The 21,655-nt window shown below is 43.1% G+C and overlaps 1 protein-coding gene across 2 annotated transcripts in view; it reads left to right on the top strand.

Annotated features, from left to right (window-relative positions):
• Positions 1-21,655, top strand: part of CD200 (CD200 molecule) — a 174,706-nt gene that overhangs the window by 94,180 nt on the left and 58,871 nt on the right. For both annotated transcript variants that reach the window (XM_086935507.1, XM_086935506.1), the window contains exons 3-4: positions 1,601-1,930; positions 4,983-5,312. In XM_086935507.1, the coding sequence (XP_086791633.1) occupies positions 1,601-1,930; positions 4,983-5,312 (660 nt within the window). The remainder of the gene's footprint in view (positions 1-1,600; positions 1,931-4,982; positions 5,313-21,655) is intronic.

Raw genomic sequence — 21,655 nt, 5'->3', positions numbered from 1 at the left:
GTAACTTGCAGTGTTATGGGCCCCACTGACGAGTAGATGTATGATTTTGTACTTTAGGGAAAGGTGACATGGTTTTAGAAATTATTTCCGGAGTAGCGCTGCATCAACAGTTAAGCCAACCAATGGTAAGGGGTGGGTGGGCTATACATCCAATGTAAGCTAGCAATGTATCTCAACAGACAGTGCATTCGCCATCTACGAGGCGCGACCTAACAAATTGCGCAATCACTCTGCCCTTCCTTATCCCTTTCCCTTGTGTTGGTGTTCTTTTCAGCTCTTTTCCCTGATGACTAAGAACATTTTGGACTAAAATACTATAAAAGTCTGCAGGTGGGAGGAGCTTTCAGTTTATTCTATTTGACTAGTAGCAAAATCACTCCTGCTGTACTCCATCTGCAGCCTCCAACTGAAATATATATATACAAGCTAGGAAGGCAAGCAGTGGCTGTGAAGTAGCGGTACGTTTCAGTACTGCTTTGCATATTGCTGTTTGTCCGTCTGTGATGCATGCCTCAACCTCTCCTTACTAGACGTATTGCCTGGGACGTAAATCACTTAAAAGAAACACACACTAGCCAAGCCAGCAAATTGGATTTTTAATCTTAAGCGCTTCGGTGCTCATGACGAGACCAGCTCGTCATGAGTCACGGTGGAGCAGTGCTCATGACGAGCTGGTCTCGTCATAACGGCTGCGCTCCGCCCACACACAATTAATACCCCGCCTGTGCGGGCGAATTAATTAGTGGGCGGGGTCGTGACGAGACCAGCTCGTAATGAGCACAGCTCCATCGTGACTCATGACGAGCTGGTCTTGTCATGAGCACAGCGGCGCCGCGCTCACCCGCCCCTCCCTACCCCCCTACACCGGGGGAATTACCCCCGAGGGAGGGGTTAATGTAAGGTTGTAATCTGTAATATATGGCATTGTTGTTGAGGCATGCAGTCTGTTGTAAATGCAATCCCATGCCTGCGCTGAAACAAAATGTGGATTGGAAAATATGTTTCATCTTAAAGTATTGGTTGTGTATCCGTTGTATTCCCGTCTGGACACCTGTACCATTATTTGCACTACACAACATATGAAATCCATAGCTGTGCAACAATGGTGCCACACAAAGTACAAAAACAAACTACGCTTTATGGAGGGCACTAGTTCTAAAATAGTCCCTCGTGCATTGGGATGCATACACTTCATAGGAAGTGGAATTATACACCAGATAGCCAATAACATGAGGAGAGATTAAATACTCTAGCCAGCGCCCACTCTGTAGGTATCACTGCCACACCAGACCTAATTGTTTTTCTGGTTTGACATGTTTTGTGTGACTTTTCCAGGTTGTATATACTTGTACACTCCTTGATATTTTGCAATATGCTACTGTGTTAACAAATTTGATTTGACAAATGTTTTGCTTGGTATGAAATCTAAAATGATAAACTCGCCCTCAGATGGCAGACTGGGAATCGAGGTGGGAAATTATGAAAATGTTACCTAATTCCCCCCGTCGCTGTCCATCAGTTGTCGAACAGAAATTGAAACAATAAGAATTATTTTTACTTCTAGCAAGATTGTTCATCTGTTTTTTTTCTCCATCTTTAGGGGACGTGTTAACTGCAGAGAGTACGACAGTGAGTTTAGGTGGGACGGTGACCCTGAAGTGCGTCCTCCTCGCTCCATCAGATATCTTGCAGATCACATGGCAGAAGAAGACTGGTTCTGGCCAGGAAAACGTGGCGACCTACACTCCCAGAGAAGGGGTAAATGTGAAGCAAGGCTATAGCGATCGCTTGAATGTTACCCTTCTACAGTTGAATGAGACGGCCATCACCTTCAAGAGAGTAGGTCTGGAGGATGAAGGATGCTACCTGTGTATCTTTAACACATTTCCAGGAGGGTCCAAACAGGGATCCACCTGCGTGGTCATCAGAGGTGAGCTATGTGGTGCTGACCTCTTTTTTTCTAAAGTTGTGACTGCTGTAAAAATCATCCTGCTGTAAATGAAGGTCAAATGAAGGACAAATGATGGTGTAGCATAGGTGAAATAGATGTATAAATATATGGGTTGAGCAGTGCACATGCACCTAGCTCTTTGATATATCCAGAACTTGATAAGATAGCTCAAAATCTTTCTTCAACAGAAATGCATGCTTAGTTTGTATGCATAATTCCCGAGTGACTCGTGTTCAGCTTACTTCGCCACAGCTCATTCTCGTATCTCCTTTTTCTGAAGGCCAGAAATCACTCTTGATGCCTTCTCAAACTGGATCATGCTCTGCAAAACCTACCCCTGTTTGTACGGGTCTTTTGTGACTCTTGCCTGCCACCAGGTTTCATTTACCTTTCACCCAGACAACAAATGCTGCCTCTTCCTGCATTCCATCAGGAGTGTGGTATGACTATAAATTAACGGAATTAAACACTGGTAGATGCTAGATTTATTTCAAAGTTCAATATATATATATATATATATATATATATATATATATATATATATATATATATATATATATATATATATATATATAAATGTATTTTAATTAATGAAGATAATACAAAAAATATTAATGAAAGATGCATGAATCCAGAATACATGTAAATACGAAATAGTCGTACATCTGTACCTGTACAAAGAAATAATAATCCTATGATAAGTATATTCATATGAAAAGAAACCAAATCAATGAAAAAATAATAGCTATTTCATATATATGAAACGATGAAACATCTAAGATTAATCCGTATCCAATGTTAAAATATATTTACATGTACGTATGCAAGGATATAGTTTTTACAGGTTTCAGAAGCAGTTGAAATGAGGTGGTATTATTATAATAACCAATAGGGATAAATGGGCACCTTGTCTAGTCGCAAATTCAGAAATAGTAGCACACTCAAGTATACCCTGTTTTAAGAAACCAACAACTATATTCAAATGCCAGCACAATGAAGTATTTAAAGGTTTGTATTCGCGTAACTTAAGTGGAGTCCATAGACAGTTGATTAAGGGAGATGTATTTGTTTGCTATAAAGCAACAGGGAGCCAGACGGAAATATATTGTAACCAGATTTTCCTCCGGGTGTCCACAGAAAAGCCCTAGTAAAGTTCTTCATACCAAAGATTCCTAATAAGTATTAAGTTACCATCGCTTGTATTGATTAGATTTTTTAATAACATTTACAAACTGTATGTGGAAATAGTGTGGAATAGTGTTTGGAAAAGGATCCATCTGTTGATTGTAAAATTATTTTTTTGTTGTAAATCTGCGAAATGTAAAAAGGTATTGTCACCATAAATATCTTTTAAATAAAAAATACCTGTCTATACACTTTTTCCAAAATGTTATGTAGTTGTGAAGCTCAATTAACGGGTCATACCACAATTAATTTGTGAAAGTGGGACGAGATGACTGATATAGAGAATCAAAGTCATGGAGAATTACTTTTGAAGATTTGATAGTAGGTTGGAGGTTAACTAGCAAATTTGAATTGAACATGGATGATACGGCTGGTAAAGGGACTGGAAAAACGAGTTGTTGCTCAATTTGAAGCCATTTAGGTATATCAGTAGAATTGTGTTCTCTGAACCATTAGGAACCATGCTTTAATATAAAAGCTTTATGGTATTTGCAGAACTCTGGTAATCTAAGCCCACCATCGAATTTAGCAATTTTTAGTTTAACATAAATAAATCGTGGAGGTTTATTATTCCAAATAACTTTTGAATTGATTCGAATTTATTTTCCTGTAAAAACCAAAAAAGAAAGAAAAAAAGGCAGTTGTAAAGGAATCCTAGATAATACTTAAAATATTTGAAGAGCTATAGTAATCCTGATAGATTACATTTATTTTCACCATGTTGGATGTAAGGGAGACCATTGATGAATTTTGTCTATAATTTCTTAAACTAAGTAAGCCCAGTTTATTGTAGCATTTTGTTTAATGGAGCGTGAGAATAGAATCCCTAAGTATTTTATTTTCTCTTTTCACCAAAGCATGTCAGTATGGTGTAGCGTGTCAGGGGTACAGTAACATTTAGAGGAAAAAATATAGTTTTATTCGTAATTAAGTGTATATACAGACCAAAGAATAAGTACTTATAAGTGTGAAAACTGGAATGGCTTTTATCAGGAGTCATTTTAGACATTTATGTCTAGGACATCTGACAATCTGAGTTTTGAAGGAAGATTAGAAAAAGGAGTTGTTTATCACCAAGGCAAATAAAACAAACTAAGAGAAAAAAACAATGATGAGACAGGTTGTGGTCCCTCTTGTGCTTACAGACCTTATTCTTATCACTGTACATCTGCTTGTGAGCCCCCGTTATTCCGGTGGTGTTAACGGTAACGAGTAGTACATTTGTCACAGTGGTGACTGATGCAACCTAGACAATCGCTAAGGATGTGCACTTAGGAAGGTTTTGGGCAAGACAAGACACTGGGAAAATGTGCTTTCCTGGCTTGCCTTCCTTTCATTTATTGATTTATAAAGACACACTTTAAAAAAAAATTCCCTTTTCAGAGTACATTAGGGGACTCTCAGTCAACGATAGATTCAATGGTGTAGACTCGTAGACATGCTACTGATGGACTGAACTCTTTCTACTTTGCAAGTGAGCCGTTTTCCAAGATATCCTCCGTGTTTATTTTGAAAACCTCATATTAACATTGGATTAATTATACTTTAGTTGTGTTCTGTGTGAGAGGTTGGGGCTTTAATGTAAACATTTCTGCAGAGGTATCTCTTTATGCAGACATTCGTGTCATTGAATAATGTCATTCTCTTTAAACGCCAGTATACTTAGAGCAGATCCTGTAAACGTTCTGATAACTGATTTATTACAGGCGTTGTTGTAATTTATATTTTCCATACCCAAGTGACATTTAGTGACACTGCTTGAAAGTTGGTAATCTTACGATCCACCATAAAATTTTAATTGCAAAGGTTTTCATTCTATGATTGTCATTCTTGTTTTATTTTATAGGTGATGTTGCAACAGAAGAGAAAACTGTGGCTGAGATTGGTACCCAAGTTACCTTAAAATGCATCCTTCGGAAAAGCTTGGACGTTCTGCAGATCACCTGGCAGAAAAATACAAGTGCAGAAATTAGGAACTTGGCAACGCTTGCCCCCAAAACAGGAGTGAACGTTGATAAACGATATAAAGACCACCTGAATATCACCCTCCTGTCTCTAACTGAGACAGCGATCACTTTCTGGAAAACGAACACCCATGATGAGGGCTGTTACCAGTGTCTCTTTAACGCCTTTCCCTCTGGCTCGATCGGTGGTACCACCTGCTTATCGCTCTATGGTAAGTGATCCAAACGTTCAAAGTCTTGTGTTAACTACAGTTGCCTTAATGACTCCCATGTGAATGGAGAGAGTAATTTAAACCAGGTCAGAGGAGATCCTGCTAAATGTAACATCAGAACTACAAAACATACTGACCCTGAGGAAGTGTGTGAGGAATAGTTTCTGTTCAAAATACTTCTTTACGATTGCCTATTCAATGGACTGAATTTAAATTGGATATGAAAAGGTATTTATAAAATTTTAATTCAATTATTTGATTTGGAAAAACCTCGTGTACCGTGGAGTTGAGGGAGCCATCTGGTTTTCCAGATTTTCAGAGATTTGTTTCATCAGATCATTTCCAGAAGTTGGGCAGGTTAGTAGATAAGCTGATACACCTTGATGATAGGTCTATTATTTACTCTGGTTAAACCCTTTGTACCAGCGGTTAATTTGTAAGTAAATAAGTGCCGGGGCTCTCGTCAAGAGACAGCTTGCACCAGCCCATTTCTCCAGTGAGTGCTCCCTAAAACAGAACCAATTACTAAACAAGAAAGTGGGTAGATGATTTGGTACAATGGACAGAGCTGCCGGCTTCGGAGCTGGGGAGACAGGTTTGAGTCTCCTTGTCCGGTGATTCTAGGCAAATCACTTCATCTCCCGTGCCTACCATAAATAAATGTTTCCTTAACTGGTGCTTATTAAAAGTGCCAGTGTTCATGATTAAGTGCCATGCTGAGCACCGGAAACCACCGGCTCAAATTAAGCACTGAACTCATCACAAATGTAAGTGACATCCAGTGAAAGAACCTGTCATAGGACGGCTCTGGCACTATGGTCCTTACTGTGAAGACCGTCTTTATTCTGCTGTGACTGGTAATGGGAGTAACATCTGTCATCGGAATTACAAGAACCATTGTAACTCCAGAAGCAGATGATGCATGCTAGGGAAATGACCAATGACAAGGGAAATTGTGATTGAAATTACTAATTCCCCTGACAAATCTTCATTTCTAAGGTGACCTCCGGGCTCCCAGGTATTATTCTGTAACTTGCGTCCCCAGAGTTCTAATGCCCTGGTATTGGTATTTTCAGAAGGCAGAGCTACTGAGTGAAGCTCCAGTGACCTTCTAATGAAGCCCTTCCAAAAGTGATTTTTTTGACCATTCAGAATAGGTATTAAAAAGTCTACTAGCAAAGTATGAAGCGTCTATTGTGTCAGGCAGTTTACATAACAAGGAACCAGCACTTTATTTTGTTGCATATGTAGATGGCTTCATGTATCCTTGTTGTAATGGGAATGGAGAGTTCTGTCTGAGAAGGATGGAAGGAGAGGAAGGTTGCATTACAATGCAAGTAAATTATAAATTGTGCTTTGGTGTACCTGTGTGTCTTTTCTCTTCTTGCATTTCTAATTCTGCTCATAAGCTCTGCCAACCTAGCCCAGCTGTTCTGTCTGTTTCCTGGTCTGTGTCACTGGGCACCTCCATCACTAGTAAGAAACCCACTTTGCTTAGGTATTTTATTTGGTAGTGATCTTCAGTGCTTCATTTGTTAATAAATAAGTATAAGGGCTCTCGTCAGGAAGCCACTGCAGCTTGCACCCTGCCATGCTGCCAGTGATAGTAACAACACGAATACTAACCATCACAATCCTACAAGTGTGACAATTAAGAATATTCCAGGCCCAAAGCTATAAGAATGGCTTGGGCAACAGTAATTTTTAATGTATATTGAATTAAAAATTGACTGTTGCATTCATCTGAGAACAATTAAGTGCCGGTGCCAAGCACCGAAAACACTGGTTCAAATTAACTACTGCCCTGTATTTGTGATACCTAAAACCTTGTATAAAGACAGCCTTATAATTAGTGTTGATTTATAGTATGAGGAGTTTAGTATGCATTCCAGAAAAATTATGATTTATTGGGTAGGTCCCACCCTCATTCACAGACTTAAAATGACTATTCTCAACCTTCCTTCTTAATCCGTATATTTCTGCGTTGTCAAGCGGAGCCTACTGAGGGTCTGTCTCTTTCATCAGGACTAACTGCAGGTGAAGGTACATGGCTGTTTTTATCAAGTAGGATGGAAGTATTCCATCTGTTTAGGCTTCTTTGAGGTCTGTGCATTTTGCACTTGTATGGCAACGGTCAAAGCATTGATATCTGCTGCTACCATTCATTGCCATCCATGGCACACATTTACTACTTTTGCTAGGCCATCAAGATGGCTTAGTGAGGTAAACGCTCACCATTGGCATGGATGTGATCTACAGGTTACACGCTTGAAACCTGGCTAGTCCATATGATGAAAAAGAGTGTAATCTTCCATTTTGACTGGCATGCCCCCCCTGCCAGCCAACATTCTTCACTTCTTCCTTAACCCTTTCCCTCAAACCCGGCCTTCAAACAGCCCCCTGCACACACAGAAGCTAACTTGATTTTATTAAAGATCTGTGTCAGCCTATAAACATTATCAAATCCACTAAAACAGGTTTGTTATAATCGTATTGGGTTTGACCAATATATTTATTAAGCACAATTTATCTATTGTGTATTGGTTCCAAGAAAAGCTCCACTGCATTTTTTGAAGTGTTAACCCTGCCTCCGTAATGGACCTGATCGCCCCACCTCCCGGAGGTCAGGTCTAATGGCGCCCCTACCTGCCCTCTTCTATTTAGTTATACTAAGGACCTAATTAAAAAACAAGTTCCAGGGGTAAGACATGTTTGCAGTCACTTGCAGAACTGTCCTTATTCAATTTCATAAGGCTTTATTCGGTACATATAATACAAATGACCATAAAAGCACATAAATCATACATATTTAGACAACAAAATGCAGAGTTTAACTAGAAATACAAGTAATTAAAACATCATGCTTTTCCTAGCATAAATAGATTTACATAAAAAGTAGCAAAAAAAAGCAATTATATGGGGTATTCATAATAAAAATCAGCTTCATAGCTTCGTTAACATCATAGATACCATATTTTTTAAACATTGGTTTTAGATAGGCCAACCAAAAATTCATATAGAGGGTGCAAATAAGCAAAAATTGCAATGTGCCTTGTTTGGATTGTCCATCACACATGCAAGGCCAAACCGGGTGCTTTTTGAGATGCGGGAAAGCCACCAGGTGATGGACCAGTCCGAGCCTAAGTCTAGTGAGGACAAATCTATGGGTTGGTCTGGTCACCTGACTCCAGTATGGCTGGAAACCTTCACACTATATATATTTATTATAGAACTTGAGTGTGGACAAATGACCATTGGTAATTGAACGCCTTTGTGATCTACACAACAGAAATTTACTTTTCATCTCGATCTTTGGGATATCTCCTGCGGCACAGGGATCGGCCATTATGTTAAGTCCATAGATTACCTGAAAATTATCTACAATATACTTTAACCAAGAAATCCTTGAATAATTATCCAGGTCAAGACAGTCGTTAATTACAAGTTGGTTAAAAGCTGTTTCTTCCTTTAGCCAGATGGAACGCCAGATCATTAAGGGCCGTAAAGATATTAGATCTGATATATGATCGTCCCCAACTTCTCTGTGGATTAAATCGGTTGGGCAGAGGTGGGTAGGCAAAGGAGCTTTTTGAAGAAAGTATTTTCCTCCTTTAGTAAACAGCCTACATTAAGGTATCCCCAGACTCCTGCCCCATATAATGCAATCGAGACTCACCTTGCCCGATAGATCTGCATCATATCACCAATTCGTTTGAGGCGAATCTAAATACACCATAAGCGCTTTTGGCCATCTTCGCCTGTACATTTATAAATTCCTGTGACCAGCTTCTATCCCTCGAAAAGGTGACACCTAAATAACAGAATTTTTCCACTTGTTGCACTTTCACTCCATCTATAAAAAATGCATAGGTTTTTTTCGGCCTTACCCCACAGATCATCGTATGGGTTTTGTTCTTATTATTTTAAACATTTCTTATCCTTAATACAAACAGAAAACCGATCCATCAGACACTGGAGGCCGATAGGAGTCCTAGACAATAACACAGCATTGTCTGCATAAAGCAGTACAGGGACATCTAACCCTGGGGCGCATCCGCTCTGACTGTTTTTTAAATTGAATCCACTGCGTTAATAAAAAGAGTAACAAGCATTTGCAATGCAATAGGTCTCGGATTAGGAAAGTTTGAGGTATTGGTATTGCAAATGACAAATATTTTATTTATGTCTGTATTGAAAGTAGCGAAATTATTAGCTTTGGTATTTACAATGCCAATATTTTTAACTTTTGCAAACGTGACACCTATAGCATTCTAATGCAATATGTTTTGTATTTACATGACTTTGAAGTATCAATATTATAAATAACAATGGCTTTTATTTTTATTAATAATTAATGCTTAAATAAAAGTTATTGTAATGTATAGTGGCAATAGCTTAAAGTTTTGTAAATAACTTATGGGAAGTTTTATGTTCAGTGTATTTAACTGTGAGGAAAATCCAAGAACATAAGTGAAATATTACCATTATTTTGTAACATTTCTAATAAAGCTTAAAACATTGAGAGAACATCTTAGAACCAGTTGTTGTTGATTGGTTGCAAAGAGTGATGCTGTGGCTTTCAGTGATGCTGTGGCCTTCTGTGTTGCTGAGTGATGCTGTGGTTTTTAGTGGTGTTGGGTGATGCTGTGGCCTTTAGTGGTGCTGAGTGATGATGTGGCTTCAGTGTTGCGGAGTGATGCTGTGGCGTTGAGTGGTGCTGTGGCGTTGAGTGGTGCTGTGGCGTTGAGTGGTGCTGTGGCATTGAGTGGTGCGGTGGCGTTGAGAGTCTGGGGGGGGGGAGAACCTGTAGATGAATGAGAGAGAAGCTATGGTGTGCGTGTTGCCGTGCGTGAATGGAAGAGAGACTGGGAGTGTGGGTGGGGGGGTGGGAGAGAGAGTGTGGGCTGTTTGAGTTTGGTGTGCGTGTTTCCACGAGTGAAAGGCAGGAAGAGCTCGACCCGAATATATCGGAGCACTTTTCATAAGCACCAGGCAGTTGTATTACAGAGGGACACATTCATTTCTAGGCACAGGGAGATTGCGTGATTACCAAGAATCACAGGATGGGGAGTGTCCCTGCCGAGACGTGTTTGCGTGTTTGAGCAGATGAATGAGAGAGAAGCTATGGTGGGCGTGTTGCCGTGCGTGAATGAGAGAGAATCTGGGAGGGGTGGGGGGGAGAACGTGCAGATGAATGAAAGAGAAGCTATGGTGTGCATGTTGCCGTGCGTGAATGGAAGAGAGACTGGGAGTGTGGGGGGGGTGGGAGAGAGTATGTGGGCTGTTTGAGTTTTGTGTGCGTGTTTCCGTGAGTGAAAGGCAGAGATTGCGTGATTTGCCAAGAATCACATGATGGTGAGTGTCCTTGCCGAGACGTGTTTGCATGTTTGACTGCGGAGGAAAAGTGGGAGGGAACACGGCCTGGGGAAAGCTGGCTGGGGACGGGGAGGAGAAATCCGAGTAAGGGTGTGGAACAGATGGACGTGTTTGCGTGTTTGACTGCGGAGGAAAAGTGGGAGGGAACACGGCCTGGTGGAAGCTGGCTGGGAAGGGTGAGGAGAAATCTGAGTAAGGCTGTGGAACAGATGGCTGGGCAGAAATGCGAGTCACGGTAAGGGGAGCCTTTGAAGAGCAAGGTAGGGGGATAGAAGCGCGGTCACGAGCACGTGCACTTCTACAAATCCGGATCGTTAAAGTCAGCTTTGTGGATGGGCGGCAATAGGTCTCTCTGCGATACCTAACAAAAATGTAGAGGCCAGTAGGCCCGATGAAGCTTCCTGTAGCTAGAACGGGCCCTATGTTTTTAGAGGGGACGGGGGCCATGTGGCCCTCCCCCCGAGCCTTATTATCCCCTGTGGATCCAATCCCACAGGGTCGTTTTCCTAATTAAAGGGGGTGGGGCTGGTGGCCCACCTCCTGAGACTTCTTAGGCCGTGGGGCCCCATTCCCCAGGGCCACTAAATAAAGGGGGGGCATGTGGATGGTGGCCCAGTCTTCCTGGATGTGAGTGGGTCTGTGGATGGTATTGTAGGGGCTGGTGGTCTAGAGGTCTGTGGATGGCGGTGCAGCAGACCTGGCTGGGAGGGTCTGTGGATGGTGATGGCTGGGGCAGTCTGTGTATGGTGATGGCTGGGGCGGTCTGTGGATGGTGATTGCTGGGAGGTCTGTGGATGGTGATGGCTGGGAGTGTCTGTGGATGGTGATGGCTGGGAGTGTCTGTGGATGGTGATGGCTGGGAGTGTCTGTGGTTGGTGATGGCTGGGAGGTCTGTGGATGGTGATGGCTGGGTGGTCTGTGGATGGTGATGGCTGGGTGGTCTGTGGATGGTGATAGCTGGGAGGGTCTGTGGATAGTGATGGCTGGGTGGTCCGTGGATGGTGATAGCTGGGAGGGTCTGTGGATGGTGATTGATGGGAGGTCTGTGGATGGTGATGGCTGGGCGGTCTGTGGATGGTGATAGATGGGAGGGTCAGTGGATGGTGATGGCTGGGTGGTCTGTGGATGGTGATAGCTGGGAGGGTCTGTGGGTGGTGATTGATGGGAGGTCTGTGGATGGTGATGGCTGGGGCGGTCTGTGGATGGTGATTGCTGGGAGGTCTGTGGATGGTGATTGCTGGGAGGTCTGTGGATGGTGATGGCTGGGAGGTCTGTGGATGGTGATGGCTGGGATGTCTGTGGATGGTGATGGCTGGGAGGTCTGTGGATGGTGATGGCTGGGAGGGTCTGTGGATGGTGATTGCTGGGAGTTCTGTGAATGGTGATGGCTGGGCGGTCTGTGGATGGTGATGGCTGGGCGGTCTGTGGATGCTGATACAGGAGCTCCCCCGCTGTGGGGTGGTGCAGCTCGTCTGACTCCAGCTGCGTGCACTCTCCCCTGTCCCTGCCCTTGAGTCTGTGCTGCAGCCTCGGCTCCTGTCTGTCTCACCGAGGGGTGTTAACGAGAGCCGGAGGCGGCCCTCGTTGTGTGTTCTGGAGGGGCACGGAGCTCATCAGAGCAGTAATTACAGCAGAGCGGAGGGGGGGGGTCTGAAGAGAGGGAGGGGGGTCCGGTGAGTTGAGGAGGGGTTAGGGAGCCAGGGAAAGAGTAAGTGTATTGTATACACTGAAATAGAGCACACTGCTTCCCCTCGCGGCGCTATACTTCGGAGCAGACGGAGCATGAAACGAGGAGGAACTTTTAAGCAACGAAATATGGGTTGAGATAAGGAAAGACTGCAGAAGGAACAACCAAGACAATAAGAGAATAATGAATTCTGTATATGGAGAGAGCGGACAAGAAAAAGAACAGAAGTAGAGAACGGGTAACAGGAGCAAATATGGGCGGACAATGCAGGAAACAGTGAAAAGAGAGGAGGGTGGATGAGAAGAAAGGAATAAAAGATGGAGGAGAGGAAAAAAGGTCGGCAAAGACCGAGATAAAACAGAACATAGAAAGAACGCATGAAAAACAAGCAGCAATATCGAGAGGTGGTGGGGGCAGGGTTAAGGGTAGGGAGAGAAGGCACAGGCTGGACAGGCTGTGATCTGGACGCTGTGGGGTGGTGCAGCTCGTCTGACTCCAGCCGCGTGCACTCTCCCCTGTCCCTGCCCTTGAGTCTGTGCTGCAGCCTCGGCTCCTGTCTGTCTCACCGAGAGGTGTTAACGAGAGCCGGAGGCGGCTCTCGCTGTGTGTTCTGGAGGGGCACGGAGCTCATCAGAGCAGTAATTACAGCAGAGCGGGGGGGCTGGGGTCCGGGGAGTTGAGGAGGGTTGAGGGAGCTAGGGAAAGAGGGAAAGAGTGAGTGTACTGTAAACTCTGAAATAGAGCACACTGCTTCCCCTCGCGGCGCTATACTTTGGAGCAGACGGAGCATGAAACGGGGAGGAACTTTAAAGCAACGAAAGATGGGTTGAGATAAGGAAAGACTGCAGAAGGAACAACCGAGACAATACGAGAATAATGAATTCTGTATATGGAGAGAGCGGACAAGAAAAAGAACAGAAGTAGAGAACGGGTAATAGGAGCAAATATGGGCGGACAATGCAGGAAACAGTGAAAAGAGAGGAGGGTGGATGAGAAGAAAGAATAAAAGATGGAAAAAAGGTCGGCAAAGACAGAGATAAAACAACATAGAAAGAACGCACGAAAAACAAGCAGCAATATCGAGAGGTGGTGGGGGCAGGGTTAAGGGTAGGGAGAGAAGGCACAGGCTGGACAGGCTGTGATCTGGACGCTTGATGTGTGCGAGGCGGGCAGAAAGGACGGCCGTGGGAAGGTGGAGGAGAAGTATGGAGAGTGGTGCAGGCGGGGGGCGTGGAGCAAACCCTTTGAAGAGCGTTTGGCTGCCAGGGGGGGGGCGGAGAAGCAGATTGCCTTCAAGGCAGGAGGCAGGCAGAAGGCTCGGGCAAGCTCGTGCACGAGAGCACATGCACTCTTCAAAATCCAGATCGTAAAAAGTCAGCTTTGTGGATGGACGGCAAAAGCTCTCTCTACGAGACCTAAAAATCAGGGGGGCGAGGACGCAGCCTTGTCTTATTCCACACTTTACATTAAAATTAGGAGTACACTCCCAGCTCACCCCGTAGTGGACACAAGTTTCTAATTTTTCACACAGTCGAGCTAAAAAGAAAATTATTTCCTCTGGTGCTCCAAGTTCTAATAATGCTGTCCATAGGGTGGGATGGCCCACCAGATCGAAAGCACTAATAAAATCTGCGAAGCAGAGATAGAGGGAGCCAGGTTTGGCCTGGGTGTATTTGCAGATTTTATGGCACGACACGGAGGCCATATTATGCAAATCTCCTTTATTACCACAGCTCAGTAGCAACAATTGAAGAATATAGAACTTCAATGAACATTCTGAGTAAGAATAAAGTCTCTTAGAAACCATCTCTCAGCCTTCTTTGTTGCTGCTGCTCAGAAAGATAAGTAGCTCTTACTATAACCTCTCACTTACTTGGTGATTTTAACTAGATTTTAACTAATAATTGTACCTTTACTGGTAATATCATTGTAGATGTTTACTACATGTCTTTTTCTATTGTTTCTCTTATATACCTTGCTTTTATTTCGTTGTATAACATTAACTTTTAATATGCTTACATATTAATACTACGCTTATCTGGTAACTTGTACCTTCTTCATTTTATTCACTATGTCCCCCTCCGGTTCTATTTCGGACCGGTTTCATCCCTTTTACCGCCTCACAAGCTCTGTTGTCCTTTAAATACACACGCGCGCGCCGCCCATGAATCGTATCCTGACTACATGGGCTTACCTCCGTGATTTTCCCCAACGCCCTCTCCAAGCGTAGACACCTCTCCGCTTCCGCTCGCAAGCCGCTCTGCACCTTTTCACGGACTTCTCCGGCCCCCTCGTTAACGTTACTCGAGAGGGGCCGGATTAGAGGAATACAACTAGAAACGGCAGACGCACGCGTAAAACGTGCGTGGCGGCCATTTTAGGACCTTGGGCAAGTCCTATTCTTTTACATTAAACCTCCATCTTAAAACGATGGTTTACTTTAATGTCGATACAATGACAGTTTACCGACACACATAACGTGCCTTTTCACAAATCAACAACGTTTTTTCACAGCGCTTCAACTACGAGAGATTCCTTCACCGATCTGCCTAATAATTAACCCTTATTCGACCATAACTACTATAACTAATATTTAACCCCTTTTTTCTCAACTAAACATGTCAAAACCTATCCCTAATATCGAGAGTCACCTAGAAAAACTGGTTAACAAGGCCTTTGAAAAGGTCCTTGACTCAATCGACGATAACATTAATAAAAGGCTTGAGGCCTTACACTCCCCCCTCCCATCTACCAGTGGTACTCAATCCGGAGCAAAAGGTAAGGCTCCCAAAAAAAGGGCATTAGGAGGTATAGACCACAAAGATCCAAAGAAACATAAAACAACCTCCGCCCCTTCACGCCCTCGGGGTGGTGACAAAAATGGTGCCTCGGGCACCCCATATGGGCAAAATGAAGGCCCAGAGCCCCCTACTACTATGGATATCGATGATACCTCAGAACCTGAAATAGACCTGTCCTATTCATCCGAATTCGACACCGATGAAGATGAATACCAAAAAAGAGGAACAGGGAGCTCAGAAGGGACACCTAAGGTCCCAGAGAAAAACATAGCCCTACTAGACCCCTTTGGAGACCCTATGTTCGACCCACTCCTAATTAAACACCCCTTGTCCCCCGAGTGGACCCCCTCCCAACACGTCGCTGACTACTTAACTTTCTGGCTTCGCAGGGAGATTCCACAAGAAGTCAGGGCAAGACTTCGATCTGAATGCCCTAGACCCTCCCTACCTAATAAGATAACCACAACCCCCGAACTTGACCCCAAAGTGGTGGCTTTTATCTCAAAAACCTCTCGAGACCCTAGAAAAGGGCTAGATAAGGGCCTTAGATCTTGCCAGGATCGCCTACTAGACTCTATTGGTCCTATAACAAAAATTTTCGAGATGGCAGAAACAGCCTATCTCGAAGACCGACAGGTCGACCCTAAAGAACTGAGGGAATGGGTCCAAAGGGCTATATGTTTAATTGGAAATGCCAATACCGCCTTATCTATTGAGAGAAAAAAGGGAGTTCTCTTCAAAATCGACCCTAAATTAATCGAACTAGCTAAGAACGATGGCGGTCAAACTACCCAAGGTTTCCTCTTTGGAGAGGAATTCATCAGAGATATGGCTAGATACGTAGGAGCCTTTAACTCCATTCAAAAATCCCAAAAAGATATAAAGAGAGTATTCCAAGATCGTGTTTTTACTCGGGCCGGGAGAATGCGGGGTCGTTTTCCCGGCCGAGGAAACTCAAATTCAAGACCCTTCATGTCCCGTGGTGGTGGCAGATTCAATTTTAACAACTCGAACAACTTTGGACAATTTTATCCCCAAAGACAAAGACCCCGTGGAAGAAACTTCAGAGGCGAGAGGAGACAACGCTCCTTTTCTACAGGTAAGAACCTTACCAGACCCTTCAGATACCCCTCCAAAGGTGGGAGGGAGACTACTCCAATTTGCTGGAAACTGGAAATTGGTGACAAAAGACCCGTGGGTACTCAATACAGTAAAGGGCTACAAAATAGACTTTATAGCTACTCCTTTTCAAAGAAAAGCCCCAAGAGAAATAACGTTCTCGGGCAAAGACAAAATGTTAGTCTCTCAAGAAGTCCAAGAACTCCTAAAAAAAGGCGCAATAGTCGAATCCTTTTCCCCAGGATTCCTCAGCAATATATTTCTGGTCGAAAAGAAAAACAAAGAGCAAAGACCAGTGATAAATCTGAAGGAACTAAATCAATGGGTGATTTACCAACACTTCAAAATGGAGGGAATTCACCTCCTAAGGGACGTGTTAAGGAAAGGAGACTGGTTGACAAGACTCGACCTAAAAGACGCCTACCTAACGATACCTATTTGGGAACCTCATCAAAAGTTTCTACAATTCACATGGCAAGGCCACCTATATCAATTTTGCAGCCTACCTTTCGGCCTCTCGTCCTCCCCCTGGTGCTTCACCAAAGTACTCCGACCCATCGCATCCTGGTTGAGACAAAGAGGAATCAGGATGATCATTTACCTCGACGATATCCTTATTATGGCACAGTCAAGAAAGACTGTCTCCTCTCATACAGATCTCACGATACGTCTTCTACAACACCTAGGTTTTATCATAAACCTAAAAAAGTCTTGTATAATTCCTTCTCAACAGACCCAATTCCTAGGGTTCTTGGTAGATACTGTAAAGACAGAACTCCGTCTCCCCAGCGACAAAGTGAGGAAAGTCAGAAAAGAACTGAGGAAAACACTTCTTATGAAAGTCTTTCCCCTGAGATATCTAGCCAAAATCCTGGGCCTTCTTTCCTCCACAATTCAAGCTATATTCCCAGGTCCCCTCCATTATCGGGCTCTACAGAGACTGAAAACGAGACATCTGAGAGCCAACGGCTCGTACTCCCAACTAATTTCACTAGATCAAGAATCCAAAACCGAGCTACTCTGGTGGCTCAAAAATTTAGAAGCTTGGAATGGCAGAGCCATTTTCGGAGATCTGCCAGATCTAATAATAGAATCCGATGCGAGTTTAGAAGGCTGGGGTGCAAGATGCGGGAACTTATCCACTGGGGGTCGCTGGACCCAACAAGAAAAAGAATTGCATATCAATTGCTTAGAGTTACTAGCAGGCTCGTTTGCAATTCGCTGTTTTACTCAAGACTCAATGAAATGCTGCGTAACTTTACGAATGGACAACGTGTCTGCAGTTCGCTATGTCAGCAAACTGGGCGGCCCTCACTCCAAAGACCTGACAGACTTGGCGAAAGGCCTATGGAACTACTGTTTGAACAAAGGTATTTCAGTTGTAGCGGAACACATTCCCGGACTGAAAAACGAAGTTGCAGATTGGTGTTCCAGGAATTTCAAGGATTCCAGCAACTGGAAATTGAACAGAGATGTATTTCTGTCCATTCAATCGAAGTGGGGTCCTTTCAAAACAGATCTATTTGCAGACCGTATAAACACCCAACTGAAACAATTCTTCAGTTGGAGGCCGGACCCTCAAGCCATGAAAGTAGATGCCTTCCTACAAGATTGGACAAACCTAGCACCTTATGCCTTCCCCCCTTTTTCAATGCTCCCTCGTCTCCTTCTCCATGCTCGACGTTACAGTCAGAGCATGGTAGTGATAGCCCCTCTCTGGAGATCCCAAGCATGGTTTCCCATCATCCTGGAAATGAGCATAGATTTCCCAATTTTAATTCCTCCCTTCGCGGAAATCCTTCTAGATCCAGAAGGTCATACACATCCCCTGATAGAGCAGGGCCTTCTAATTCTGACGGCATGGAAGATTTCAGGAGACAGTGGAATGTCCCTGGACTTTCGTCAAATGCTTTCAGACTCATTTCAGAGTCTTGGGCACCCGGAACAAGAAAAGCTTAATGACTGGCATGGAACAAATGGGTTCGCTGGTGCCTTCAACGACGTTACGATCCCGTTTCAACTGATCTAGTCAATGTTATCAACTTCCTTTCAGATCTCTTTACTTCAGGTCTTTCTTACAGAACTGTTAACGTTTATAGATCCGCAATTTCAGCCGGTCACTCTTTAATTAACGAAACATCAGTTGGACAAAATCTTCTTACTAAAAAGATAATGAGAAGCATGAGGGTTTTAAACCCTCCTGGCCCTAAATATTCCACCCTGTGGGACGTCACGCTTGTTCTTAGGACTTTAGCGTCATGGGGAGATAACTCTTCTCTATCGCTTAAACGCATCTCTTTTAAAATTACTGTCTTATTGTGTCTGGTGTCTTTTCGTAGAACTTCTGACGTTAAGGCTTTAGACATTTCTACTAGAGCCTTTCAACCCGAAGGAGTTTGTTTCTTCCTTAAGAAAAGAACGAAGACCTTATCCTCTTCAATTTTCTATCCCTTTTTCCCTGAAAATGATAGACTTTGTGTGGTTAAATGCTTAAAGGAATATGAAAAAAGAACTAAATATCTTAGAATGAATGAATCACAACTAATAATTTCTTATAGATCTCCTCATAAAGGAGTCTCTTCCCCTACTTTAGCCAGGTGGGTTAAGAATGTCATGCATGAAAGTGGTGTTGATATTTCTGTTTTTGGTGCTCACTCTTTAAGAGGTGCTTCAGCCTCTAAAGCCTTCTGTTTAGGAGGAGGATTACAAGACATCCTTAGGGCTGCAGATTGGTCTAATGATTCTATGTTTAGAGCATGTTATTTTAAACCTATATCTAATGTGATTGATAATGTTCTTAATGCACTTTAAACTTGCATAATATGGCCTCCGTGTCGTGCCATAAAATTTAGATTTTTCACAGCCTGCTGGGCAGAAAATCTGGATTTTATTAAGGACACGGAGGCTAATATTATCCCACCTCTTTCTTCATACCCTCCCACTTGTATGATATTACGATGTGTACCTTTTTTCTTTCAGAATAACCTGATCCTGGATTTTATCTATGGAGTTCTGGATCTTCAAGTTTTGGATCCTCAAGTTTATCTCATGTTGATCTTTCTTCGCAGTTCTTGAACAAAGAAGGCTGAGAGATGGTTTCTAAGAGACTTTATTCTTACTCAGAATGTTCATTGAAGTTCTATATTCTTCAATTGTTGCTACTGAGCTGTGGTAATAAAGGAGATTTGCATAATATTAGCCTCCGTGTCCTTAATAAAATCCAGATTTTCTGCCCAGCAGGCTGTGAAAAATCTAAATTAACAGATCCAGACTGGGAACTAGCCAGAATCAACTTATCTTCAGCCCATTCTTCCAACCTGACCAACAATACTCTGCTCATGATTTTCACCGAAGTGTCAAGTAGGCTGATAAGGCGATAATTCTTTGCGTTTGACTTATCCCCCTTTTTATGGATCGGAATGATAATGGATTCCCCCCATGATGATGGGATCATATTATTTACTGCTGCATTAAAAACAATAGTAAGTACGGGCCCCCATAACAGTGGGAGAGCCTTATAAACATCAATAGGGACCCCATCGGGCCCCTGAGCTTTTCCCCCCTTACTGGCCGTGATTCCCTGTTCTACCTCGGCTAAGGTGAAATTAAGTGGGACAATAGGCCATGGCCTAGAGTTTACATTATATGGGCCAGTGGCTTTAAAAATAGCCGAAAAGTGAGTTACCCAAGCCTCACTGTTAACATGGGACGTAAGTTGTGGAGTCTTATCATCCCTAAGGAAGGGAGAATTAACTGTTGCCCAGAACAGGCATCGGTTAGAAGTCTCAGCTGCCTGTGCTAAATTGTCTCATGCTTCTTGTTGCAGCTCCCCTTTCCTTTTAATGAGGGCTAATTTATATTCATGTCTCAGTTGTATAACCTTCTGATCCCTGGGTCTAGAGACTAAGGCCTGCTTTAATTAGGATAGTAAGGTTATGCAGGCATGATCAAACCATCCCTTTTTAGGGGCGGTTTTCCCTTTACCAGACCCAGTGAAAATGGTATCCATGAATTTATTAGTACTAATAAAATTCCCTAAAATAGATTCTGAGTCGCTTTCTATGGCCAGGATGTCATTTATTTCCTCCACGGATTCTGATATAATCGTTCTCATAACTATGTCAGATTTCTCCCCTTTCCGTCTGTCTAATACCCCTCGGTCTATGTGGCTCGATGTAATCTATAGTTCTTGAGATCCGCATAGCCCTACATTCCCAAATGTCAGTACTTAATATGATACAGTTATGGTCACTTAATGTAGACTCTTCAATCCTCGGAGTCATACAGAGTGGCACAGTATTTGAAGAGACCATGACATGATCAATAGAGGAATTGGTATTCCTACCAGTATAGGTGGGAATCATTTGGCCGCATTCATCTTTGGCAGACTGCATAAGCTCTAGGTCATAAGTTGACATAATTGTATTTATCGACTCACCATATATACTGTGCGGGAAGTGGGGGGCATCGTCACCCGAGTTACTTTGAACCCCACACACCCGGGATGTTGACATAGAACAGATAGGGATATTAAAATCACCCACCCATATAAAATCAAAAATAATATTCTTCTCTGCTAGCAGCTTCTCAATAACATTTTCTAGTTCATCAATAACTTTGCCGCGTGTTATCGTTATTGATTAAAAGGAGATCATGGCCTTCTTTCTCATGTAACCAAAGAATCTATGAATGAGTCCCAACATTCAGATGTCTAACCACAGTCAGTGTTAAATTTAAAGAGACTAAAATCAGCAAGCCACCCTTTGCTCTACCATGCGACAAACTCTGCGCTTCTAAGTTATAAGAGGCAAAACCGTCATAACTAATTTTTATTGTACACCAGGTTTCTTGGAAACACAGAATATCATGTGCTTTAATAAAATCCAACCACCCCAATGTTCCCCCTTTAGAAGCCAACCCAGCTATATTCCAGCTGACAATTGATATCCCATTGGTATCAATAACAGCCTGATCTTGAAAAAGATGAAGTCTTGAAATATCCCCCACTTTCATCAGTTTCTACCTCTGTTATCTGCCACTATAAATCCTTGGTCAACTTAAACTCCTCCCCCCACCCCCCAACCCTCCCCGCCCCCCCTCCCCGTGGCACCAGATTCGGGCCTGGGAGAGACCGCCACTTGAGTTACACGGCAGCTAATATCCTGTCAATCATTGGTATCCAGTCCACTCAATGCATCAAACTGGGTTGATACAGGTACTCCAGGAACAGGGAAAATTTTCTGGGGCGTACTGTTTATGAATGTACCTCTGTTTGTTATATCAGTAGGTTGGGCTGTTAAATGGCTATAGAAGTAACCAAGTGGGCGTAAGTTGATACTTTGCTGGGTATAAGGTAATGA

Source organism: Lissotriton vulgaris, chromosome 8 (assembly GCF_964263255.1).
Source record: "Lissotriton vulgaris chromosome 8, aLisVul1.2, whole genome shotgun sequence".
NCBI lineage: Eukaryota > Metazoa > Chordata > Amphibia > Caudata > Salamandridae > Lissotriton > Lissotriton vulgaris.
This window is presented reverse-complemented; position numbering and strand designations above follow the sequence as displayed.